This window comes from Mobula birostris, unplaced genomic scaffold (assembly GCF_030028105.1).
Source record: "Mobula birostris isolate sMobBir1 unplaced genomic scaffold, sMobBir1.hap1 scaffold_1214, whole genome shotgun sequence".
In the NCBI taxonomy this organism is placed as follows: Eukaryota; Metazoa; Chordata; class Chondrichthyes; order Myliobatiformes; family Myliobatidae; genus Mobula; species Mobula birostris.
The window spans coordinates 36,448-64,260 of NW_027274255.1; the positions used below are offsets into that span (position 1 = coordinate 36,448).

General features: G+C 48.1%; 1 protein-coding gene across 1 annotated transcript in view; it reads right to left on the bottom strand.

The window, feature by feature from the left end:
• Positions 1–2,333: 2,333 nt before the first annotated feature.
• The window catches only part of LOC140192360 (solute carrier family 22 member 6-A-like), a 40,169-nt gene continuing 14,689 nt past the window's right edge, over positions 2,334–27,813 (bottom strand). Inside the window, exons 3-10 of the mRNA XM_072250011.1 lie at positions 25,548–25,702; positions 24,410–24,578; positions 22,759–22,882; positions 21,054–21,169; positions 17,585–17,799; positions 10,484–10,592; positions 6,081–6,284; positions 2,334–2,598 (exon numbers count right to left, since the gene is read on the bottom strand). Of these exons, the coding sequence (XP_072106112.1) occupies positions 2,517–2,598; positions 6,081–6,284; positions 10,484–10,592; positions 17,585–17,799; positions 21,054–21,169; positions 22,759–22,882; positions 24,410–24,578; positions 25,548–25,702 (1,174 nt within the window). The 3' untranslated portion in view covers positions 2,334–2,516. The remainder of the gene's footprint in view (positions 2,599–6,080; positions 6,285–10,483; positions 10,593–17,584; positions 17,800–21,053; positions 21,170–22,758; positions 22,883–24,409; positions 24,579–25,547; positions 25,703–27,813) is intronic.

The following is a 27,813-nucleotide window of genomic DNA, read 5'->3' on the forward strand; positions in this document are numbered from 1 at the left end:
TGGAAGGCTTGTGAAGGTAGAGCGTAAAATGAATGCAGTAAAATACAGGGAAATCCTGGAGGAAAACCTGATGCAGTCTGCAAGAGAACTGCCACTTGAGATAAGATTCGTTTTCCAGCAAGACAATGACCCCAAGCATAAAGCCAAAGCTACACAGGAATGGCTTAAAAACAACAAAGTTAATATCCTGGAGTGGAATCTGTGGCTGGACTTGAAAAGTTTTGTAAAGAAGAATGGGGGAAAATTGCAGTGTCCAGATATGTAAAGCTGACAGAGACCTATCCACACAGTCTCAAGGCTGTAATTACTGCCAAAGATGCATCTGCTAAATCTGACTTGAAGGGGTGAGTAATTATGCAATCAATTATTTTGTGTTTAGTAATTGTAATTAATTTAGACCAATTTGTAAAAATTTGTTTTCAATTTGACACAAGTCTTTTCTGTTGATCAGTGTCAGATTAAATCCACTGTGATTCACTGTAAAACAATAAAACATGAAAACTTCCTTGGTGGAGGGTGAATACTTTTTATAGGCACTGTATGTACGGAAATCATGCAGGGTCAGTATGTCAATTAACCCATTTTTGCCCAGACGTGGCAAAAATATTATAGCTGGAGGTGGGACTGGGGGGTGGAGTGAGTCAATGGGAATGTGATGCCCACTCACAGGGAAACAAGGGAATGGGGAGAGGTGTGTGTTTGTGCTGTTTAGCATGGGTAGAATGTGTGTGATATACAGTCAGTGGCCACTTCATTAGGTACACCTGGACCAATGCAGATATCTAATCAGCCAATCATGTGGCAGCAACTCAATGCATAAAAGCATGCAAACATGGTCAAGAGGTTCATTTGTTCAGACTGAACATCAGAATGTTTGCATGTTCATGTACTTTGGTCGTAGAAATAAATGTGCAGACTATTTGTATCATTTAATGCATGCATTACTAAATTACAATAAAAGAGGACTGCGTGTCCTCATAATCTAATCTAATCTATTTTCTAAATGGGGAGAAAATCCAAAAATCTGAGATGCAAAGTGACTTGGGAGTCCTTATCCAGAACATTCTAAAGGTTAACTTGCAGATAGAGTCATTGGTGAGGAAGGCAAATGCAATGTTAGCATTTATTTCAAGAGGTCTAGAATGCAAGAGCAAGGATGTGATGCTGAGGCTTTAAAGGCACTGGTGAGGCCTCACCTTGAGTATTGTGAACAGTTTTGGCCCCTCATCTTGAAAAAGATGTGCTGGCATTGGAGAGGGTCCAGAGGAGGTTCACAAGGATGATTCCAGGAATTAAAGAGTTATAATATGAGGTGTGTTTGATAGCTCTGTACTTGTTGGAATTTAGAAGGATGAAAGGGGATCTTATTCAAATGTTGAAAGGCCTAGAGAGAGTAGATGTGGAAAGGATGTATCCCATGGTGAGGGAGTCTAGGACAAGAGGGCACAGCCTCAGGATAGAGAGGCATCTATTCAAAACAGAGATGTGAAAAAATTTCTTTAGCCGGAAGGTGGTGAATTTGTGCAATTTATTGCCACAAGCAGCTGTGGAGGCCAGGTCGTTGGGTGTATTTGGGGCAGAGCTTGATAGGTTCTTGATTGGACATGGCATCAAAGGTTATGGGGGAGAAGGCCGAGGAAGGGGGTTGAGGAGGGGAGAAAAGGATCAGCCATGGTGGAGCGGACTCGATGGGTCAAATGGCCTAATTCTACTCCTGTCTTATGGTCCTATTCAAAGTTTCCTGGTCTTTGGAGAAGAGCCAAACTGCTCTTCATTGCATTTCCACCCTCCTACCTTGTTGAAAGAGGCTTCCGTGCAGCGAACCACATACTCACAAAAATCAGAAACTGCTAGGACATTGTTACATCAGGGGACTTAAGGCTTTTGCTGTCACAACTTGAACCAGATATTTCAACTCTTGCTAAAAACCATCAAACTCAAGGATCACATCGATATCGAAGCTGGTATTGTGTAAGCTAGGTTTAAAGACAAAACAAAATTAAAGTAGGGTCACTTTTCTCAAGTTAGCATATGGTAGACACTATGGGGGTGCTGGTAAGTATATTGTGACCAAGAGGGGTGTTGGCAAGTGTGAAAGTGCTTGGGTTGGGCAAGGCTACCCTAGAGTTCAGAGGTTGGTTTGAGGAACAAAAACCATCCAGTGAGCGGCCGTTCTGTGGGTGAAAACGCCTTGTTAATGAGAGAGGTCAGAGGAGATTGGCCAGACTGGTTCAAGCTGACAAGAAGGTGACAGTAACTCAAATAACCACACGTTACAACAATTGTGTGCGGGAGAGCATCTCCAAATGCAAAACATATCGAACATTGAAGTGGACGGGCTACAGCAGCAGAAGGCAATGAACATACACTCAGTGGCCATGTTATTAGGTACAGGAGGTACAAGTTGCAATATCCAGCTGGGCAAACAGTAGCAGGATGCGGCAGGTTGGCCCCTTCAGTCCCCTCCTGTCCACCTGCGGAGGTGTGTTGACGAGGGCACCAGGCGGCATTCCGGTTCAGGGCACCTGTTCCACCAGGGGGATTTGCGCTCCCGGTTCCGGGATCACATCCGCCTTTGGCGCCTTCCCCAGTCTCCACCTGCAAACAACCACAAGTCAGCAGTGTCGCGAAATTCCTCCAACCTTGTTAACCCCAGGAACATTGATTTCTCCAAATTGTGGTTATTTTGTTTCTGTTCCCATTCCCATTTCTTCATTTCCCCACCCTGGCCTCTTAGCTCCTCTCTTCACCTGCTCACCTCCCCTGGTCCCCCTCCGCCTTATCCTTCTCCCATGGTCCACTCTCCTCTCCAATCAGATTCCTTCTTCTTCAGCCCGTTACCTTTCCAGCCTATCACCTCCCAGCTTCTTACTTCATCTCCTCTCCTCCACCTACCTGGCTTCACATATCACCTTTCTAGTTTGTACTCCTTCCTCTTCGCCCCCACCTTCTTATTCTGGCTTCTTCCCCCTTCCTTTCCAGTCCTAATGACCCGAATCGTTGACTCTTTATCGCTCTCCATGGATGCTGCCTGGCCTGCTGAGCTTCTGCAGCATGTTGTGTGCGTTGCACTGGGTTTCCAGCAACTGCAGAATCTCTTGTGGTTTTTAAAAAATTTTTAACCCTGTTTCAGGTAAGATTCAGCATGATATCAAAAGTTCTGACTAACTTCTATAGATGTGCGGTGGAGACTGTATTGAGTCTGGTTTGGAAGCACCAATGCCTTTGAATGGAAAATCCTATGGTAGTGGTGATGGATACGGCCCGGTCCTTCACGGGTGAAGGCCTCTCCACCATTGAACCCATCTACATGAAAAACTGTCACAGGAAAGCAGCATCCATCATCAGAGATCCCCACCACCCCAGGACATGCTCTCTTCTCACTGCTACCATCAGGAAGGTGGTACAGGAGCTCAAAACTCATACAACCAGATTCAGGAACAGTTATTACCCCTCAACCATCAGGCTCCTGAACCAGGGGGAATAACTACACTCAACTTCTCTTGCCCCATTGTTAAAATATCCCCATAAACTATAGATTCACTTTCAAGGACTCTTCATCTCATGTTCTCAATATTTATCTATTATTATTCTTTCTTTCTTTCTTTTATATTTGTACATTTTGTTATATTTTGCGCTCTGGTTTAATACCCAAGCCAAGATGGTGCAGTCTTTCATTGGTTCTGTTATGGTTATTATTCTATAATGGATTTACTGAGTAAACCCACAAGAAAATGAATCTCGGGCTTGTATATGGTGACATATTAATACTTTGATAATAAATTTACTTTGAACTTTCAACCTGATTCATCCCTGGACAGGGAGGGTTTGACAAGACACCCCCGCCTGGATTCAGCACCCTTGTGTGTCTCTCTCCTCTGTCTGGTAGCAACTCTCTCAGTCCTGGTCGTTACCACGAGTTTAAATAAGAGTGGTGCAGCAGGTAGTCCCACTGCCTCACGGTTTCCAAGACCCGGATTCAATCCCGCCCTCTGGCGCTGACAAGCCACAAGGGTGGAGTTCATGGTTACTACAGGAAAAGTATTAACATGGATAGAACATTGGATAACTGGCAGGAGGCAAAGAGCGGGAACAAAGGGAGCCTTTTCAGATTAGCTGCTGGTGACTAAGTTTGCAGATGATCGGTGGAGGGGCAGAGAGTGTTGAGGAAGCTGAGAATTTGTAGAAGGACTTAGACAGATGAGGAGAGTGGACAAAGAAGTGGCAGATGGAATACAGGGTCGGGAAGCATTTGGTCATGAACTTTGATAGAAGGAATAAAGACGTGGACTACTTTCTGTATGGGGAGTGAATTTAGAAATCAGAGGTACAAAGGGACTTTGGATTCAACCTAACTTGAAGGTTGAGTCAATGGCAAGGAAGGCAAATGTAATGTTAGGACTAGAATATAAGAGCAAGGATGTGATGCAGAGGCTTTACAGAGCACTGGTTTGACCACATTTGGAATATCGCGAGCAGTTCTGGAGCACTTTTTTGTTTAAAAGACAAAATGTGCTGGGATTGGAGAGTGTCCAGAAGAGGTTCATGAAAATTATCTCAGCAATGAAAGGGTTAATGTGTGAGGCTCATTTGACGGCCCTGGGCCTTTACACGCTAGAGTTTCAAAGAATGAGGGGGAATCTCTTTGAAACCTATCGAATATTGAAAGGCCTACATAGAGTGGATGTGGAGAGGATGCTTCCTATAGTGGGGGAGTCTAGGACCAGAGGATACAGATAGAGTGGATGTGGAGAGGATGCTTCCTATAGTGGGGTAGTCTAGGACCAGAGGGCACAGATAGAGTGGATGTGGAGAGGGTGTTTCCTGTAGTGGGGGAGTCTAGGACCAGAAGGTACAGATAGTGGATGTGGAGAGGATGTTTCCTATAGTGGGAGCATCCAGGACCAGAGGGTACAGCCTCAGAATAGTGGGACATGCGGAGGCCAAGTCATTGGGTAGATTGAAGGTGGAGGTTGATAGGTTCTTGATTAGTCAGGGTGTCAGAGGTTATGGGGAGAAGGCAGGAGAATGGGGTTGAGGGGGATAATAAATCAGCCGTGATGGAGTTTTGGAGCAGACCCGATGGGTCTGAATGGCTTAATCCTGCTTCTATGTATTATGGGCTTATAAACCTAGTCCCAGTCAGTCCAAGCCATCCCAAAATGCACCCCCCCCCCAAGGCAGTCTCATTTGAGTCCACACACTCTCCCTGGGTTCCAGTAATTCCTGTCACAACCCCATGGCACGCTGGTGGGGTTAACTGTTGGGCGGCACGGTAACCTAGTGGTTAGCGTAACATTATATAACAGCACTGATCATAAGACCAGGGTTCAATTTCCGTCGCTGTCTGTGAGCAGTTTGCACGTTCTCCCCGAGACCGCGTGGGTTTCCTCCGGGTGCTCCAGTTTCCTCCCACTGTCCAAAGACGTACAGGTCAGGGTTAGTGAGCTGTGGGCGTGCCCTGTTGGCGCTGGAGGTGTGGCAACACTTGCGGGCTGCCCCCAGCACGCCCTCGGACTGTGTTGGTTGTTGATGCAAGTGGCGCTTTTCACCGTATGTTTTGATGAACGTACTCAGTGGTTGTATTCTTTCATTAGGAGTTGGAGGAGATTGGGTACGTCACCAAAGACACCGGCAAATCTCCAGAGATGTACCGTGGAGAGCATTCTGACTGGCTGTGTCACTGTCTGGTATGGGGGGGCGGGTGCTGGTGTGGGGCTACTGCACAGGATTGAATTAAGCTGCAGAGAGTTGTAAACTCAGTCAGCTCCATCACGGGCACCGGCCTCCGTAGTATCCAGAACATCTTCAAGGAGCGATGCCTCAGAAAGGCAGCGTCCATCATTACGGACCCCCATCACCCAGGACATGCCCTCTTCTCATTGCTACCATCAGGGAGGAGGTACAGGAGCCTGAAGACACACACTCAACAATTCAGGAACAGCCTCTTCCCCTCTGCCATCCCATTTCTCAATGGACATTGAACCCAGGAACACTGCCTCACTACTTTTTCATTTCTATTTGTACCATTTTTATTCCATTGTACCCCGGCTCGGCGGGAGATGAGGAGGACGACCCACCTGCTCTCAACATCCTCGACCGTGTCCGGGAGCTGGGTGTTGAGGGTCTCCGGGAGACCGAAGGCCGATACTCCGGACAGAATGGCCATCCCGCCATAGATGCTCATGGGCACGAAGGGGAGGTAGCCGCCGCTCAGCTTGACCATCGGTGCCACGATGGCGCCCACCCGAGCCATGGTGTTGGCCAAACCTATGCCCGTCTGCCTGCGGGGAGAGGAACGTCCGGACTCAGCAGCGGTGGGCAAAGCTCCTCACGTCCCCACCTCCACACCTCCACATCAACAGCAAGGTCGTGGAGTCACCAGGCCTTTCTGTCCTCTAATCTGTACTAACCCATTTGCAGATTCTGCAGAAGCTGGAAATCTTATGGAACTCAGCAGGTCAGGCAGCATCTATGGAAATGAATCAACAGTCAACGCTTTGGACTGAGACCCTTCTCAACACTGGAAAGAAGCCCCCATTTCACAGTGAGCACCCATTTTAATTCAACTTCCCACTCCCATTCTGACATGCCGGTCCACGGCCTCCCCGGCTGTTATGATTAGCCCAAGCTTTAGGTAGAGGAGCAACTCATATTCCACTTGGGTAGCCGCCAACATCGGCTACTCAAACATCTAGCAATTTCTACTCCCTCTCTCGTCTCTCTTTTTCCATTCCCCATTCTGGTTTCCCTCTCACCCCTTCTCTTCTCCTTACCTGACCATCACTCCCTTTGGTGCCCTTCATCATTCCCTTTCTCCCATGGTCCGTTCTCCTCTCCAATCAGACTCCTCCTTCTTCAGCCCATTACCTTTTCCACCTATCACCTCCCAGCTTCTTATTTCATCCCCTCCTTCCCCACCAACCCAATTTCTCCCTCAGCTGGTCTCACCTGTCACCTCTCAGCTTGTTCTCCTCTTTCACCTCCCCCCAACTTCTCATTCTGGCTTCTTGCCCCTTCCTTTCCAGTCTGGGTGAAGGGTCTCGGCCTGAAATGCCTTGCTTCTGGCAGCAACATAACATGCTCAAAGCTTAACAACCCCAAACGTCTCGACAACTTTCAATTCCTTGCTCCAAATGTCTCATGTTCACCGAGAATGCCCAGTCCCTGTACACTTCTGTCCCCACCAAGAAGGGCTGGAAGCTCTCTGCTTCTTTCTCAACCAAAGACCCAACCAGTTCCCCTCCACAACCACTCTCCTCCGTCTTGCCGAACTAGTCCTCGCCCTCAAAAGTTTCTCCTTCGGATCCTCTCACCTTCTCCAAACTCGAGGGGCAGCCACAAGCACCCACGTGGGCCCCAGCTATGCCTGCCTTTCATTGGCTATATGATATGAACAGTCAATGTTCCAAGCTTTCCCTGGCAATGCACCCCAACTCTTCCTGCGCTACATTGACAACTGCATTAGTACTGATTCATGCACCCATGTTAAGCTCATTAATTTCATCAACATTACCTCCCACTTCTACCCTGCCCTTTCTTCCATAGTCCACTCTCCACTCCTATCAAATTCATTCTTCTCCAGCTCTTTATCTTGCCCACCCACCTGGGCCCACCTATCACCTTCTAGCTAGCCTCCTTCCCCTACCCCCAACCTTTTTATTCTGGCTTCTTCCCTCTTTCGTTCCAGTCCTGAAGAGGGTCTTGGCCCAAAATGTTGGGTGTTTATTCCTTCCTGTCAATGCTGCCTGACCTGCTGAGCTCCTCCAGCACTTTGTGAGTTGGTCTGGATTTCCAACATCGGCAGAATCTCTTGTGTTTAACCCTAAAAAAAAATAAAAAACCCTAAACCACCAGTCTTTGAAACATGGGAAGAAACCCACATGGTCACAGGGGGATCATACAAATTCACTACAGGCAGCAATGGGAATCGAACCTGGGTCGGTGAGCCATGGCTGTGTAGAACGTTATACAGACCTCTCCACTACCATGCCACTGTTCTTCCCCCTCCTCCCAACTTCTGGCTTCTTCCCCTTTCTTTCCAGTCCTGATGAAGGGTCTCGGCCTGAAGCATCGACAGTTTATTCCTCTCCATAGATGCAGCCTGACCTGCTGATTTCCTCCAGCATTTTGTGTGTGTTACTCTGGATTTCCAGCATCTGCAGAATCCCCTGTGTTTATGCTATACAACCATACTCCAAGATCGATCAACCCTTCCCTCCCACATAATTCTCCATTTTTCTATCATCAATGTACCTTTCTAACAGTCTCTTAAATGTCCCTCTGCCACCACCCTCTTCCACGCACCAAGTCAAGTTTATTGTCGTTTAACTATATAACGTGTATAAACATATATAGAAATGAGACAATGTTTCTTCGAACCAGGGTGTAAAGCACAGTAGTACATATAACTTGTGAACTTGAGGGTAAAATCTATGAATGGATCACACATAAATAACAAACTGAAGTGCATAAATGTTAAACATTGTCAGGTACGGAACAGACTAATCACCCATAAGTAACAAACTAAAGTGCATTAATGTTAAATATTGTAAGGTATGGAACAGATTAACCAGCGACACTTTGAACGCAATGCGGCAGGGAGTTCAGAGGCCTCATGGTCCTGGGGAAGAAACAGTTTCTCATCCCAAGAACTTGGTGCAGGAGCCATGGAGATACACGAATGGAAGACAAGGAAATGGCGAATGAATTGAATAAGTTGTCACTGTGGAAGAAATTAACAGTGTGCGGGAAGTTTGAGAGTGCCAGGGAGCGGAAGTGTGGGAAGTTGCCATTACTAGGGAGAAGGTTCTTGGGAAACTGAAAGAACTGAGGGTAAATAAGTCACATGGACCAGATGGTGTACTCCCCAGTTGAGAAAGAGGTAACTGACGAGATTGTGGAGGCATTAGTTGCGATCTTTCAAAAATCAATAGATTCTGGCATGGTTCCAGAGGACTAGAAAATTGCAAATGTCACTCCTCTCCAAGAAGTGGGGGAGGCAGAAGAAAGGAAATTGTAGACCGGTTAGTCTGACCTCGGTGGTTGGGAAGATGTTGGAGTCGATTTTTAAAGATGTGGTTTCGGGGTACTTGGAGGCACATGATAAAATAGACCGTAGACAGCATGGTTTACTCAGGGGAAAATCTTACCTGACAAACCTGTTTGAATTCTTTGTAGAAATAACAAGCAGTATAGACAAAGGAGAATCGGTTGATGTGGTGTACTTGGATTTTCAGAAGGCCTTTGACAAGGTGCAGCACGAGGCTGCTTAACAAACTACGAGCCCATGTGATTACAGGAAAGATTCTAGCACGGACAAAGCAGTGGCTGATTGGCAGGCGACAGAGTGGGGATAAAGGAGGCCTCTTCTGGTTGGCTGCCGGTGACCAGAGATTTCTGACAGGGGTCAGTGTTGGGACTGATTCTTTTTATGCTATATGTCAATGATTTGGATGATGGAAGTGATGGCTTTGTTGTAAAGTTTGCAGATGATATGAAGATAGGTGAAGGAGCAGGTAGTTTTGAGGAAGTAGAGAGGCTAGAGAAGGATTTAGACAGATTAGGAGAATGGTCAAAGAAGTATGAGATAGAATACAGTGTTGGGAAATGTACACTTTGGTAGAAGAAATAAAAAGGTAAACTATTTTATAAATGGACAGAAAATTTTTTAAATCTGGGGTGCTTGGGAGTCCTTGTGCAGGATTTCCTGAGGGTTAATTTGCAGGTTAATTCTATGGTGAGGAAGGAAATTGATAAAATTGCATTCATTTCGAGAGGACTAGAATATAAAAGCAAGGATGTTGTGACTTTATAAGGCACTGGTGAGGCCTCACTTGGAGTATTTTTTCCTATAGTGAGGGAGTCTAGGACCAGAGGGCACAAATAGAGTGGATGTGGAGAGGATGTTTCCTGTAGTGGGAGAGTCTAAGACCAGAGGACACAGCCTCAGAATAGAGGGACATCCATTTAGAACAGAGATGAGGAGGAATTTCTTTAGCCAGAGAGTGGTGAATCTGTGGAATTCTTTGCTAAAGGCAGCTGTGGAAGTGAAATCTTTAGCTATATTGAAGGCAGCAACTGATAGATTGGTCAGGGCATGAGGGGATACGGGGAGAAGGCAGGAGATTGGGGCTGAGAGGAAAACGGATCAGCCATGATGAAATGGCAGAGCAGACTCGATGGGCCAGATGGCCTAATTCTGCCCCTATACCTTGTGGTCTTATCATCAGTAAGTTGATTGGTCATTGTGCATTCTCCTGTGATTAGGCTGGGGTTAAATCGGTGCTTTGCTGTGTGGTACAGCTCGCTGGGCCGGAAGAGCTAGTTACGTGGTGTAAGTCTAAATAAGCAAGCTGATGTGATTTCACCCCCACCCCACTGTGGGACCACCAGGGAACACCCCTCCCTGCTGCAGAACTACCCCTCCCCTCCCCGCCCAGTCCATTAGCAGCCTACTGAAGGAAGGAACCCAACTACCCACCTGATCACGGTCGGGTACATCTCGCTAACGTAGAGATAACCGCAAGCGAAGGAAGCGGCCAGACTCCCCTTCCCGATGACGGCGAGGGTCACGCTCAGGACCTGGAGATCTGTGGGTGTGGCACAGAGCTGGGTAAGTGGCGTTGAAGCTGAACGCTCACGCCCGCAACGGCCTCCGTCAGCTCTTTATACGAGAGTCCCAATGGGCAGCAAGGTCGTGGGGTGGTCAATGTAACGCCAGTACAGAGCTAGTGACCCTGGTTCAATTCCCGCCACTGTCTGTAAGGAGTTTGTACCTTCTCCCCGTGACCAAGTGGGTTTCCTCCGGGTTCTCTGGGTTCCTCCCACAGTCCAAAGTCGTGGGCATGTAATGTTGGCGCTGGAAGCCTGGCGACCCTTGTGGGCTGCCCCCAACACACCCCACTGTGTTTGTTGTTGATGCATATGGTGCGTGTTTCAATGTGGTGATAAAGATTTGAGGGTTAAACGTAATCTTTAATTTTGTTTATATATTGCACTGTACTCCGGACGCAAACAACAAATTCCACACCATAGGTCAGTGATAATAAACAGGATTCTGATTCTGCCTGCACATGGTCCATATCCCTCCGTTCCCTGCACATGGTCCATATACTTTATTGTCGCCAAACAATTGATACTAGAATGTACAATCATCACAGCGATATTTGATTCTGCGCTTCCCGCTCCCTGGATTACAAATACTAAATATTAAAAATGGTAAAAATTACTAAATATTAAAAATTTAAATTATAAATCATAAATAGAAAATAGAAAAATGGAAAGTGAGGTAGTGCAAAAAAAACCGAGAGGCAGGTCTGGATATTTGGAGGGTACGGCCCAGATCCGGGTCAGGATCCGTTCAGCAGTCTTATCACAGTTGGAAAGAAGCTGTTCCCAAATCTGGCCGTATGAGTCTTCAAGCTCCTGAGCCTTCTCCCGGAGGGAAGAGGGATGAAAAGTGTGTTGGCTGGGTGGGTCATGTCCTTGATTATCCTGGCAGCACTGCTCCGACAGTGTGCGGTGTAAAGTGAGTCCACGGACGGAATGTGTGATGTGCTGCGCCGTGTTCACGATCTTCTGCAGCTGCTTCCGGTCTTGGACAGGACAACTTCCATACCAGGTTGTGATGCACTCTAGAAGAATGCTTTCTACGGTGCATCTATAAAAATTAGTGAGGGTTTTAGGGGACAGGCCAAATTTCTTTAGTTTTCTCAGGAAATAAAGGCACTGGTGGGCCTTCTTGGCAGTGGACTCTGCTTGGTTGGACCAAGTCAGGTCATTTGTGATATTGACCCCGAGGAACTTAAAGCTTTTGACCTGTTCCACTTGCGCACCACCGATGTAAATTGGGTCATGCAGTCCGCTACTCCTTCTGAAGTCAACAACCAATTCCTTCGTCTTGCTGACATTGAGGGGTAGGTTATTGTCTTCGCACCAGGTTCTTAATTTCCTCTCTTTACTCAAACTCATCATTACCCGAGATACGGCCTACAATTGTTGTGTCATCAGCAAACTCAATATATGAGTTTGATGGAAACTTGGCTACACAATCATGGGTGTACAGTGAGTACAGCAGGGGGCTGAGTACACAGCCCTGTGGGGCGCCGGTGCTCAGAGTGATTGTAGAGGAGAGCTTGTCCCCTATTTTTACAGCCTGGGCCCTGTCTGTGAGGAAGTTGAAGATCCAGCTGCAGATCTGAGTGCTAAGGCCCAGTTTCCAACTTCCACCACCTTCAACAGGACCCCACCACTAAGCACATCTTTCCCCCTCCACCCCTCTCCGCTTTCCACAGGAATCATTCCCTCCGCGACTCCCTGGTCCACACGTCCCTCCCCACGGATCTCCCACCCGGCACTTATCCCTGTAAGCGTAAGTGCTTCACCTGTTCCTACACCACCTCTCTTGCCACCATTCACGGCCCTAAACAGTCCTTCCAGGTGAGGCAATACTTCACTTGTGAGTCTGTTGGGGTCATCTATTGCATCCGGTGCTCCTGCTGCGGCCTCCTCTACATCGGTGAAACCGGACGCAGATTAGGGGACCGCTTCGTCGAGCACCTCCCCTCCGTCCGCCACAACAGACAGGATCTCCCGGTTGCCACCCACTTGCAGGAAGATGGTTCCCGATGTTGGGGAAGTCCAGAACGAGGGGTCACAGTTTGAGGATAAAGGGGAAGCCTTTTAGGACTGAGATTAGGAAAAACTTCTTCACACAGAGAGTGGTGAATCTGTGGAATTCTCTGCCACAGGAAACAATTGAGACCAGTTCATTGGCTATATTTAAGAGGGAGTTAGATATGGCCCTTGTGGCTAAAGGGATCAGGGGGTATGGAGGGAAGGCTGGTACAGGGTTCTGAGTTGGATGATCAGCCATGATCATACTGAATGGCGGTGCAGGCTCGAAGGGCCGAATGGCCTACTCCTGCACCTATTTTCTATGTTTCTATGTTCCGGAGCTTAGGAATCAGTTTATTTGGAATGATGGTATTAAAAGCAGAGCTGTAGTCAATGAAAAGGAGCCTTACGTATGTGTCTTTATTCTCCAGGTGTTCTAAGGAGGAATGTAGGGCCAGAGAGACAGCATCTGCCATTGACCTGTTGCTCCGGTAGGTGAATTGCAAAGCGTTGAGGTTGACCGGTAGACTGTGGTTGATGTGTGCCATAACCAATCGCCCGAAGCACTTCATAGCAATTGATGTCAGAGCCACAGGTCGATAGTCATTCAGGCATGCCACCTTGCTCTTCTTCGGCACTGGGATTATCGTTGCCTTCTTAAAACAGGAGGGGATCTTAGACTGAAGCAAGGAGTAGTTGAAGATGTCAGGAAACACTCCAGCTAGCTCGCTTGCACAGGCCCGGAGAACCCGTCCTGGGACACCATCTGGGCCCATCACCTTCCTTGGATTTATCTTCAGGAAGGCCCTTCTAACATCCTCGGTGACGATGAATCTCGATGCCACCAGGTCCGGTTCATCCAGAGGGAGCGGGACGCTCCTCTTCTGTTCGAATCTTGTGTAGAATACGTTAAGTTCGTCAGGAAGAGAAGCGCCACAGTTATTGATATTCCCAGCCTTTTCTTTGCGCCCAGTGATCTCATTTAGACCCTGCCATAGTCTACTGGCATCCCTTCGGTTAGCCTGGGCTTCCAACTTGGCTCGATGTTGCCTCTTGGTGCCCTTAATGGCTTTCCGGAGTTCACGCCTGGATTCCGTGTAGCGACTGGTATCCCCGCAGCTCTAGCCTTTAAAAGGGACTTGACCTCCTCATTCATCCAAGGTTTCCAGTTAGGGAATACCCGGATCGTCTTGCGAGACACACAGTCCTCCGTGCATTTCCAAATAAAGTCCGTGACAGCTGAGGCATACTCATTGAGGTTAGCTGCCGAGTCCACCAATTCAAAGCAGTCATGGAGGACCTCATCCGTTTCCTCTGTCCAACGCGACACCACTTTTGACACCGCGACCTCCCACTTCAGTTTCTGTTTGTAAGCCGGGAGGAGGAGTACCGCCTGATGGTCCGATTTTCCGAAGTGAGGTCGTGGGACGGAACGGTAGGCATCTTTGACTGCTGTGTGGCAGTGGTCAAGTATATTTGGGCCTCTAGTGGAGCAGGAGACATGTTGGTATAACTTTGGCAGCGCCTTTCTGAGGTTGGCCTGGTTAAAGTCCCCGGCTGTAATGAGCAAAGCCTCCGGATACCTGGTCTCAAGTTCACTGATGTTGATGTACAGTATGTTCAGAGCACACTCCACATCTGCCTGGGGGGGAATGTAGACCGCTGTCAGTATGACCGAGGTGAATTCCCATGGCAGATAGTAGGGACGACATTTCACCAACAGGTGTTCCAGGTCCGGGCTGCAGGAGCTTGTCAGTGCCACTGTGTCTGAGCACCACGCAGTGTTGATCAGTGGGCAGACACCACTTCCCCTCGTCTTGCCCGAAGACACCATGCAGTCTATCCGATGGATCGAAAATCCCTCCGGACGGATGGGACAGTCGGGAGTGGCAGGGGAGAGCAGAAACAGAATACACAGCAGTTCTGCATCTCCCTGCAATAGGTGAGTCTCCCTTTAAGATCATCCACCTTGTTCTCTATCTCCCATCATCCCCTGCACGCAGTCCATCTCCCATCATTCCCTGCACACGGTCTGTCTAATTACAGTTTTATAAAGCTGCAGCATGATCTCCTGACTTTTGAACTTAGTGCCTCATAAGAAGTAGGAACAGGAGTCGGCTATCCGGCCCATCGAGCCTGCTCCGCCATTCAATAAGGTCATGGCTGATCTGACTCATCTCCACCTACCTGCATCATCCATACTATGCAAAAATCTATCCAACCTTGTCTACGGAAGTAGTCTCCACTGCTTCATTGGGCAGAGAATTCCACAGATACAGCACTCTCTGGGAAAAGCAATTCCTCCTCTTCAACACTCACAACACACTGGAGGAACTCAGCAGGTCGGGCAGCATCCGTGGAAAAGATCAGTCGGCGTTTTGGGCCGGAACCCTTCGTCCGGAACTCTTCAGTCCTGACGAAGGGTTCCGGCCCGAAATGTCGACCGATCTTTTCCACGGATGCTGCCCGACCTGCTGAGTTCCTCCAGTGTGTTGTGAGTGTTGCTTTGACCCCAGCATCTGCAGATTATTTTGTGTTTACTTCCTCCTCTTCTCCATCCTAAATTTGCTTCCCTGAAACTTGAGGCTTTGTCCCCTCGATTAATAAAGGCTTTTTTTCAGTCATTTGGGGAGTTTGGGATTGAGACCCCAAGATTCCCCCATACTTTTAAGAGTCCCTCATCATTGTTCTTTATGCATCCTCCCACTAACAGTGTGCTGTTCTCTATGGGTTAACATTAACATTATTTAACATCTGACCTCCAAAAGTGCAACATCTCGCACTTGTGCAGATTAAACTCCATCTGCCATCTTTCTGCCCAGCTCAGTAATTGTCCTCTATCCCACCGTGTCCTCAACACCAGCCATCTTTGAATGGTCTGCAAATTTGCTAACCCACCCTTCAATGGTTTCATCCAGGTAGGTCAGGCATTCCTGTTCCTATCCCATCTCCTGGCATACAGTGGGACCCTAGGATGAAACAGCCCTCCATCCCTCCCATCCGTGTCCCTATCTAAACTTCTCTTAAATGTTGCAATTAAATCTGCATCCACCACCTGCGTTGGCAGCTTGTTCCACACTCACACCACCATCTGCATGAAGCCGCTCCCCCTAAATATTTTGCCTTTCACCCTTCGCCTATCATCTCTAGTTCTAATCTCACCAACCTCAGTGGGGAAAATGCCTACTTGCATTTACCCTATCTATACCCCAAGTCCTCAAGTCCCGGCAACATCCTTGTAAATTTTCTCTGCACTCTTTATATCTTATTGACATCTTTCCTGTAGGTGGGTGACCACAATACTCCAAATTAGGCCTCACCAACACCCTATACAACTTCAGCATAACATCCCATCTCCTGTACTCAGTACTTTGATCTAGGAAGGCCAATGAACCAAAATTTTTCAATATGATCTTATCTTCCTGTGATGCTTCTTTCAAGGGATTATGGACCTGTATTTCCAGATCCCTCTGTTCTACTGCACTTCCAGTAGATGGCACTTGTCAATCCTAGCCACTTCTGGTTGGTCATTAATGAAACAAGGAAAATAACTAAATACTTGGTTAATTACTATTTTTCCGGTAAATTATCATCACAAACTTCCCTTTGGAGTTGGAGGCAACTTGATGTGACACAGCTGAGGTGTGGTGAGGCAGTGGGCCCATCACTGAGAGCAAGGAAGGACTAGGGTTTGATCGATGTAAGCACCGGGCCAAACCAGGAAGGTCAGGTGCAGGCTGGATCGAGGCAGTGGGGTCCAGTCCCCAGAGCGCTCCAAAGCGACTGCACACGATGTCTGAATGGGAATTTAGGCAAGAATGTGTCATAGCCCGGGGTGAGAGATGGGCTGTTTCAGCTCTCTGCTCTGCTAAGGGTCCGGGGACAGTCTCTCTCTGTGGATTTCAGTTCAGAACCCTATTTGCTTGTGTTTATTGTTTGCACCCGTTTGTTTTTTTCTTTCTCTGCACTTTGGTGGTTTGACGGTCTTTTTTATGGGTTCTTTAGGACTTCTTTGTGTTGCGGCTGCCTGTAAGGAGGCAAATGTCAAGTTTGCATAGTATGCATACTTAGATAATAAATGAACTTTGAACTCCTCAGTACTCCACTGCTCACCGTGTAAGTCCTACTCTGGTTTGCCCTCCCAAAGTGTAGCAACTCACACTTGTCTACGTTAAATTCTCTCTGCCACTTTTCAGCCTCTTTTGCCGACTGACTTCCTGCCCGTTACGCCGCTGGCGTTTAGGGTACCGGTGAAGATCCTCTATCTCTGGCGGTGTTCAGGGCTCCGCCAGGTTTTGCTTCCTCTCTGTTTTCACCACTGTCAGTCATGCAAGACCCGGGAATACCATCGCACTCAGATGTAGAAGGATTCTTCATTGCTGTTTCTGTAACAGTTTTGTTGTCCCAGTCAGGGTTGTTGGCCCTGAGCTGAACCCCCGAACCTGGAGGACCGGTGGACCACTCTTAGTCTGACCTCTACCCTTTGACTTGTTTGGCATGGGTGACCCTACCAAGAGCCAAAGCGTAAAGCCCTGACTCCAGCCGACGTAGCTCTCCGGGTCACTGAGGCACGCGAGCCTCCAAACCCTACGACAAGGTTGTGGTCCTGTTGGAGGGTTTTGCCAACTGGGAACAGACACCTTTTCAGACCAGAGGAGCTCCCAGTACTTCAAAGCAGGCCTCACTGGCATTATGCACAACTCTAACACGACATCCCAGCTCTTGTACTCAATACTTTGATTTACGACAGCCAGTGTGTCTTGCCAGAAGATTGTTTGAGTTGCACAGTTAACCCTGGAATCTGACACCAGGTTTGGTGGTGTTGGATGACCCCAGGAGATTGTTTGATGCTCTCCCCCCACCCCCAGCTCACGTACAGCTGATGACCCTGCCCTATCCCGCCCCCACACAACTGGCAGTTAACGTGGCCAATCAGAGTGGGCAAATTCCAAATGGTAACACTGACCTTTTGGGATGAAGATGTTAATCAGGATGACCAACCCCGCCAGGATGAGGGAGGCACTTTGCGTGAATCTCCTGCCGACGTAACTCATGGTCCAAACACCCACCAGCTTGGCAGGGATGTCTATTGCTCCGAAGATGAGCTGGATGAGGTAGATGTTGACCCCAAACCCTTGTAGGTCCATTGCCAGCCCGTAGTACGAGAAGCTCATTGAGAACCTGCGGGGCAGGGAGAAAAGATCTGCCAGAACGGCTCTCACCAACACCCGTAGAAGCAAAGGTTACAGGGCTCGGCCCTTCAGATAAACCCAGGAACTCCCTCTAACAGCCCTGTGGGAAAACCTTCCCCACGTGAAAGAGGATGTAAAGCTAAGGTTATAAGGCATTGGTCAGACCGCATGTGGAGTATTGTATTTTTGGGCCCCTTATCTAAGAAAGGATGTGCTGGCATTGGAGAGGGTCCAGGGGATTAATGTATGAGGAGTGTCTTGTGGCTCCAGACCTCTGCTCACTGGAGTTTTAAAGAATGAGGGAGAATCTCACTGAAATCTATCAAATACTGAAAGGCCTCGAAAGAGTGGATGTGGAGAGGATGTTTTCTATAGTGGGGGAGTCTAGGACCAGAGGACACAGAAAAGAGTGGATGTGGAGGGGATGTTTCCTATAGTGGGGGAGTCTAGGACCAGAGGACTTAGTCAGTGAATAGAGGGAGATCCATTTATAATGGAGATTGAAGTTAAATCCTTGGAATTCATTGCCACAGGCAGCCGTGGAGGCCAAGTCATTGGGTATGTTTAAAGTGGAGGCTGATAGGGTCTTGATTAGGCAGGGCATCAATGGCAGGGGAATGGGTTTCAGAGGGAAAATAAATGATGGAGCAGGCTCAATGGGCCGAATGGCCTACTCCTATTCCTACATCAGCTCAGCCCAACCTTCTTGAAGATTAGCTGCATTAATTTTTATTTGTTACATGTACATCGAATCTGGTGTCGTTTCTGTGTCAACAACCAACACAGTCTGAGGATGTGCTGGGGGCAGCCACCAACACAGTATGCCCACGACTCACTGGCCCGAACCCGTCCATCTTTGGAATGTGGGAGGAAACCGCAGTGCTCAGAGGAAACCCGGGCAGTCACGGGGAGAGGATGTACAAACTCCTGATCGGCAGTGGTGGAGTCAAACCCCAATCTCAACAGCTGGCGTTACGCTGATGTGCCATCCCCACGGGTGTCGTAGGAACACAAGAAATAGGAGCAGGAGTCAGCCATCCAGCCCATCGAGCCTGCTCCACCATTCAACTGGATCATGGACTGATCTCCACCTACCTGCCTTTTCTCCATAACCCTTAATTCCCCTACTGTGCGAAACTCTATCCAACCTTGTCTTAAATGCATTTACTGAGGTAGCCTCCACTGCTTCACTGGGCAGAGAATTCCACAGATTCACTACTCTCTGGGAAAAGCAGTTCCTCCTCATCTCCGTCCTAAATCTACTCCCCTGAGTCTTGAGGTTATGTCCCCTAGTTCTAGTCTCACCTACCAGTGGAAACAACTTTTCTGCCTCTGTATCATCTATCCCTTAAATAATTTTATATGTTTCTATATCCTCTCATTCTTCTGAATTCCAGTGAGTACAGTCCCAGGCAACTCATTCTCTCCTTATAGTCTAACCCCCTCATCTCTGGAATCAACCTGGTGAACCTCCTCTGCACGGCCTCCAAAGCCAATATATACTTCCTCAAGTATGGAGACCAGAACTGCACACAGTACTCCAGGTGTGGCCTCACCAGTACCCTGTATAGTTGCAGCATAATGTCCCTGCTCTTAAATTCAATCCCCCTAGCAATGAAGGCCAACATTTCATTTGCCTTTTTGATAGCCTGCTGCACTTGCAAACCAACCTTTCGTGATTCATGCACAAGTCCTCCAAAGTCATGCTGCCATTTTTTACCATTTAAATAATCATCTGATCTTCCATTTTCCCTTCCAAAGTGGGTGACCTCATATTTACCAACATTGTACTCCATCTGCCAGACCCTTGCCCAATCACGTAACCTATCTATATCTCTCTGCAGAATTTGCTTTTCTATTCAATTTAGTATCATCAGCAAACTTAGGTACAGTACACTCAGTCCCCTCTTCCAGATCATTAATATATATCGTGAACAGTTGTGGGCCCAGCACCGACCCCTGTGGCACACCGCTCACCACTGATTGCCAACCAGAGAAACACCCATGTATCCCAACTCTCTGCTTTCTAATTGTTAACCAATCCTCTATCCATGCTAATACATCACCCTATCCCTATGCATCCTTATCTTATGGATAAGTCTTTTATGTGGCACCTTATTGAACACCTTCTGGAAATCCAAGTAAATAACATCCACCTGTTCCCCTCTATCCACTGCACTCATTATATCCTCTAAGAACTCCAGTAAGTCTGTCAAACAGGACCTGCCTTTGCTGAATCCAAACTGTCTGCCTGATGGGTCCATTTCTTTTCAGGTGCCTCACTATTTCTTCTTTAATAAGAGCTTCAAGCATTTTCCCAACTATAGATGTTAAACTAACTGGCTTATAGTTTCCTGCCTTCTGCCTACATCCCTTTTTGGACAGTGCTGTGACACTCATCATCTTTCAATCCGCCGGACCTGCCCAGAGTCCAGAGAATTTTGGTAAATTATCACCAGAGCCTCTACTATAACCTCTGCCATTTCTTTCAGTACCCTGGGGAGCATTCCAACAGGACTAGGGGGACTTGTCTATCTTTAGGCCCACAAGTTTGCTTGGCACTACCTCTTCAGTGACGGCTATCGTATCGAGGTCCTCACCTCCCATAACATCTCTCTTTGGCATGTTAGACGTGTCCTCCACCGTAAAGACTGACACAAAATAGTCATTCAAAGCCTCGACCATTTCCTCATTACCCAATATGAATTCCCCCTTCTTGTCTTCCAAGGGACCTACGCTCACTTAAAGGGAGCCGTGGAGGCTTAGTGCATTGCAGGGTACTATTACAGCATCGTGCATCAGAGTTCTGAGTTCAGTTCTGCGGCTGTCTCTAAGGAGTTTGTACGTTCTCCATGGGGGTTTCCTCCAGGTGCTCTGGTTTCCTCCCACAGTCCAAAGGCTGTGGGCCTGAAGATAAGGCAGGTCCCCTGGCCCTGATAGAATGCATCCCAGAAATGGCAGAGATTAGTAGGTTAACTGGTCATTGTAAGTTGTCCTGTGAGTTGCTGGGCACGGTGGCTCGGTGAACTGAAAGGACCTGTTCCACACTGTAGCTTTAAATAGAAAATCCAGCCCCCTGCAGCTCCGTCCCCTCCATCGAGGGTCTCGAGCAGAAACATCTCCTGTCAAACTTCCCCCTCAGGAAATTCACAGGTTAGACCAGGTGACCCCCCCCACCCCCATTTTTCTAAACTCCCTGGAGCACAGAGCCAAGCCTCAGGCTAGGACAGGTAAATGACCTACCAGATGGACATGGTGCAGAAGGTTATCCTGCGGACTGTGGGAGTTTTGAACAGGTCGAGCGTGTTGTACGTCCCCGTGCTGGATTTTAGCTCTGCCTCCATGTTGGACTTGAGGAACTTTGGGAACAGAAGCAATGATATAGGAGCGTACAGGATCGGAACTGGAGACGGCCATTCTACTTGTTCCTCCCTCCCTCCCTTCCTCCAGCCCTACCTCAGCACCAGTTTCCAGTCCTTCTCCCCCACCTCGCTGAGTAAGTCTCCCCAGTTCTCCGGGCTAGGCTGCCACCCTCCGAGCGAAGAAACTCCTCCATGCCTGGTGTGTACGGTGCACCGATCAGTCCAATGCGCATGAGCACCGCACAGGGGTACGCCACGCACATGGGAATATACCGTGTCACACGGGAAATGCAATGCACATGCAGAAAGGTGCCACACACACAGACCAATATAAGACCCAAGAGGGGGAGAAGATGGCGACGCGACGGCAGTGCGCGCGGCCACTTCGGTGATGAATATCTGTTATCTGTCAAGTAGGGGACTGTGAACAATTCTGATTTGATGGAGACGGACGTGAGAGTACAGCGGAACATCCGGAAAACTTCTGAAATGCTGCTTCGCTGACGCTGCTACTGTGTGGTAACCGGAATCTCCAGGGCTGAAGGCCCCAAAATCCTCGGGTTTGCTTGTTTCAGCGGCCGGGGAGAGGTCGAAAGCGTTCGGCAGAGGATGGCACTACTATATCAGAGGGACTGGTTGGAAGCTCGGAGTTTTCGGACGGACAGACTCAGTGTTGGCTGTGGTCAGCTGCTTCCAAGGCATCAGCAAGTTGACGGTGCCTGGAGGTTTATGGCAGGGACTTTCTCCCTTTTGCCGCTGCTATCGGGGACTTGGGAGTCGATCGACTCAGAACTTTGAGACTTATTTTTACCGTGCCCATGGTCTGTTCTTTATCAAATTATGGTATTGCTTTGCACTGCTGTGACTATATGTTATAATTATGTGGTTCTGTCAGTGTTAGTCTTTGGTTTGTCCTTTTTCTGTGATATCACTCTGGAGAAACATTGTATAATTTCTTAATGCATGTATGCATTTCTAAATGACAATAAAAGAGGAGTGAGTGTTCTCATAATCTAAAAAAAAATCTAAGATGTAGGGACAGAATTAGGCTATTTGGCCCATTGAGTCTATCCCACTATTTCATCATGCTTGTACTATTTTCCCCCTCAGCCCCAATCTCCTGCCTTCTCCCCGTATCCCTTCATGCCCTGAGCACTCAGGAATCTATCAATCACTGCCTTAGATATACCCAATGACTTGTCTCCACAGCCCCCTGTGGCAACGAATGCCCCGGATACACCACTCTCTAGCTCTTACCACGGTACTTCCCGTGTGTACGGTATAATCCTGTGTGTACAGTATATTCCTCCCTGTGTACAGTATAATCCCCATGTGCATGGTATATTCCTGTTTGTACAGTATAATCCCCTTGCATACGGTATAATCCCCGTATGTACAGTATATTCCTGTGTACAGTATAATCCCCATGTGTACAGTATATTCCTGTGTATATGGATGCCTGGTGTACTGAATGATACACACTGAACGATTGAGCTCCCTCCCCATTACTGAGCAAACTTCCCATTGGGATACCCATTGCAGGAATGGCGGTGACGACAGGGAACCTATCTCCCATCAGCACTCACCGCAGCAGTTATCTCCTCAGCTTCCTCCTTCTTGCCGTTTATCCTCGCCACTCTCTTGAGCTGTTTGAGAGCAACGTCAGCCTTGTCATTCATCATGAGCCACCGGGCGGACTCAGGAGTCCACCTGTAAACAGGGAATTTCCGGAGTTAACCGGCTTAGTGTCCCTGGTGATTTCTCTCTGTATATGTTCTGAAGTTCTCCACTCTACATCATAACTCTCTAAGGTTGGGAATAGAATTCAACAGGACTGCAGTTTGGATAAACCTTTACACAAATGTTTAGACTGTCACCATTCAGAATATAAAAGCAGAGATTTAACACTGAGGTTTTATAAGGCACTGTTCAGGCTGCACTTGGAGTAGTGAGCAAATTTGGGCATCGTATCTGAGAAAGGATGTGTTGTCATTGGACAGGGTCCAGAGGAGGTTCACGACAATGACTCTGGTTAACATGAGGAACATTTGATGGTCCTGGGCCTGTACTCGCTGGAGTTTAGAAAAATGAGAGAATCTCATTGAAACCTTTCAAATGTTGAAAGGGCAAGATAGAGTGGACATGGAGAGGATGTCTCCTGTGGTGGGGGAGTCTAGGACCAGAGGGCACGGACAGAGTGGATGTGGAGAGGATGTTTCCCATGGCGGGGGAGCCCAGGACCAGGGGGCACGGACAGAGTGGACGTGGAGAGGATGTTTCCCATGGCGGGGGAGTCTAGGACCAGAGGACACAGATAGAGGGGATGTGGAGAGGATGTTTAGAATGAAAAGGATGTCCCTTTAGAACAGAGATGAGAAGGAATTTCTTTAGCCAGAGAGTGATGAATCTGGAATTCTTTGCTAAGGATGTTTGCAGAGGTCCAAACGTTGAGTACATTTAAAGCAGAGATTGATAGGTTTTTGATTTGTCAGGCCATGAGACGTTATAGGGAGAAAGCAGGAGAGTGGGATTGAGAGGGATAGTAAATTAGCCATGATGGAATGGCTGACTTGATGGGCCAAATGGCCTAATTCTGCTCCCTATGGGTTATGGTCATCATTTGCTTGGGTGATATTTCAGATTCATTGATTTCTCAAAGGAATGAAATATGTTATTTGTGTTAACAACCAACACACATGGTAGTGTAGCGGTTAGCCCAACACTTTACAGCACCAGTGATCCGCGTTCAATCCCCACCGCTGGCTGTAAGGAGTTTGTAGGTTCTCCCCATAACCATCGGGGTTCCTCCGGGTGCTCTGGTTTCCTCCCTCAGTACCGGTTAGGGATAGTAAGTTGTGGAGATGTTATGTTGATGGTGACACTTGTGGGCTGCCCCCAATACGTTCTCGGATTGTGTTTACATTGATGCAAACAACGTATTTTACTGTGCGTTTCAATGTCCATGTAATAAAGCAAATCTTTTTATCTGTCAGTTTTCTCTGTTCTAAGTTCTGAATTCCGTGGTCCGCATTCTGCATCCTGTGTTCCACGGTCCGCGTTCTACATCCTGTGTTCTGTGCTCCGTGTTCTATGATCTGTGCTCTCTGGTCTTTGGTCTGTCCCAGCTTCTTCCTGCCAATAGTTGCCGACCCAGGTACTTTGGGAAGGAACCCCACGCACACTGAATAGGTGCCTCCCACGGGAGCCCATCATTGACGCGCCTGATGCGGGACTTACCAAGAATAGAGGAAGAAGACGTAAAAAGGCACGGAGAGGACCAGGAAGAGCAAGCGGCCATCCTGGATTCCGTACGCGATGCCGGGCAGGATCAGCTGGCCGAGGGTGTAGAAATAGTTGTAAAACATGGTGGCCCGTAGCCGGAATTTCGTCGGGATCCACTCGATGCCTGAATGGGGAAGAAGCGAGAACGTCACTGTGCGGAGAGCCGGTAGAGGGTCCCTCCTGAGCCCAGAGAGGCCCGGAGTGAATCCCAGTCACTCATTTCATCGGGGAGAGTGAGCAGGGCTCAGTGATGCGGCCGTGTGAGAGTGGAAGGGGGTATAATGAGAAAGTGAGAGAGAGAGAGAGTGTGTGCGTATGTCTACATGTGTGTGCATCTTTGTGTGCACGTCTGTGTGCATGGGTTTGGGGAGAGAGTGATTGTGGGACCAGGAGAGGAGGAGATGTCTGTAGGTTCGGTGGGGGGGAGGGGGTTGTTTGTTGGGTTGAAGTTCATGACTCCAGGGGAAGATCAGGGTCCCAAGAGGAATGCCCCCTTTCCTCAGCTCCCTTCACTTCCCACATCGAGGACGAGAATTTTCCGGCCTGGGTAACACATTTAAATCATTGCTGGGGGTAGGAAGGGCGACCTCCTGTTGCCTGGCTCCCATTTCTCCCGGAAGGGTCCCAGGGCACAACAGGGACACTTTCCAATCTGACAGTTCCAAAGCCAACCCCATACTTTTCCAATGGCGATCTGAGCTTCACCCACCTCTACTCCACCTCCGAGGGTGGAGGGAGACACAGTGCAAAGGCACACTACGGGCGTCTCATGTACTGTCAGCAGACCTGCGCCACTAATCTAAGAAAGGATGTGCTGGCTTTGGAGAATAGAGGGACGTCCATTTAGAACAGAGAAGAGGAGGAATTTCTTTAGCCAGAAGGTGGTAAATCTGTGGAATTCATTGCCATGGGCAGCTGTGAAGGTCCTCATTGGGTACATTTATGGTGGAGGTTGATAGGTTCTTGATCGGTCTGGGTGTTAAAGGCTACGGGGAGAAGGCAGGAGAATGGAGTTGAGAGGGTTAGTAAATCAGTCATGATGGAAGGGGAGCATGGGTCAACAGCTGAATTCTGGTCGTATGGTCTCACGCACCCAGGCATACTGTGTTGAGTATTATCCCTGACACCGCTATTCCTGACAGGACCCTCCAGAAGCAGTAGAGTGGGAAGGAGGAGGAGAAGGCGCCGCACGTCCCGGACACCGCCAGCAGTAGGTGGGATGACAGTAGGACTGTCCGCCGCCCGTACCTGGCAACCAAAAGCACCGGGTAAGACATCTCACTTCGCTACCTAAACATGAGAGATTCTGCAAATGCTGGAAATTCAGAACAACACACACACACGAACTGCTGGAGGAACTCAGCAGGTCAGGCAGCATCTATGGAAAGAAATAAACAGTCAAGGTTTCGGGCCGAGATCCCTCCATCGGGACCGGAAAGGAAAGGGGGAAGAAGACAAAGTCAGAAGGAAATCACCCTCACCTGGTCTCACCTTTCACCTGCTCACCTCCTCCCCCTCCACCCACCATCGTATCCTGGCCTCCTGGCCCTTCCTTTCCAGTCCTGATGAAGGATCTCGGCCCGACGGGTGACAGGTGTAACCAGTTCCTTCCCTTTCTCCAGTGGTCCATTGTCCTCACCTATCAGATTTCTTCTTCTTCAGTCCTTAACCTCTTCCACCTATCACCTCCCAGCTTCTTACTTCATGTCCTCTGAGGAAAGGTTGAGTGAGCTATTTTCCTGGCCCGCCAAGGCTCGTTGCCTGGCAACTCACCAATTTAACCCCTCACCCAATCACAGGACAATTTGCAGTGACCAATTAACCTATCAACCGTTATGTCTTTGGATTGTGGTGGGGGGGATCCCGATCACCTGGAGGAAACCCACGCGCACACGGGAAGAACATACTTACGGGGGGGGCGGGGGTGCGGCGGTGCTGGGATTTAACCCTTTGGAGTGAAGGAGGAAGAGAGGCGGCTAGGTAGGGGTGTACAAGATGATCGAGTGGACAGCCAGAAACATTTTTCCCAGGGTGGAAATGGCTAATACAAGGAGGCATAATTTTAATGTGATTGGAGAGAAGTATGGGGGGGGGTGATGCTAGAGGTAGGTTTTTTTACACAGAGAGTAGTGCAGTAGTTCTATGTTCTGTCTCTGGGGCAGAAATAAACAGTTGACGTTTCAGGTCTCAACTCATCCATGGACTTTTTACTCTCCTCCCATCCGGTAGGCGCTACAGGAGCCTCTGCTCCCGCACCAGCAGGCACAGGAAGAGCTTATTCCCTGAGGCTGTGACCCTGCTGAACCTCTCATCACAGTGCTAAGCAGTATTGGCAGTATTGCACCCGTATTGTACTGTCTCAGTGCTTTTACATTTGTGTGCTGTAACACTTCTTTTATTCGCAGTTATTTTGTAAATAACACTATTCTTTGCATTTCTGGTCAGATGCTAAATGCATTTCATTGGCTTTGTATCTGTACTCGGCACAATGACAATAAAGTTGAATCTAATCTAACCTAATCATCAGAACATCTCATTTCCCAGCCAGCACTGGATTTCAAATCGAAAGTAAATTTATGATCAAAATGCATTATCAGTTACAATATACTACCCTGAGATTCATTTTCTTGCAGGGATTTACAGGAAAAATAAAGGATCCAATGGAATTTACAGAAAACCACACATAAATCCATCCAGGCCATACTGTCTTGTCGCTGTTCCCATCGGGCAGGAGGTTCAGGAGTCTCAGGTCCCCCACCACCAGGTTCAGGAACTGTTATTACCCCTCAATCATCAGGAAGGAGGTACAGGAGCCTCAAGACCCACACTACCAGGTTCAGGAATGGTTATTACCCCTCAACCATCAGGAAGGAGGTACAGATGTCTCAGGACCCACACCACTAGGATCAGGAACAGTTATTACCCCTCAACCATCAGGCTCCTGAACCAACGAGGATAACTTCACTCACCTCAACACTGAACTGATTCCACAATCTAAAGACTCACATCTAAAACTCCTGTTCTCAGTGTTATCTACCATTTTTTGTATTTACACAGTCTGTCTTTTGCACGTTGGTTGTTCGTCAGTCCTTGTGTGTAGTTTTTCATTGATTCTATTGTATTTCTCGGTTCTACTTTGTGAATGCCTGCAAGAAAATGAATCTCAGGGTTAGTGTCAAGTGACCTACACGTACTTTAATAATAAATTTACTTTCACTTGTTAAAGACGGGACAATCTATAGCTATGCAAAAGCTGACAAATTGCAAATGAACTAAATAAGACTGAGGACACGAGTTGTAAAGAGTCCTTGAAAGTGAGCTGAGGAATCAGTTCAATGCTGAGGTGAGTGAAGTTACCC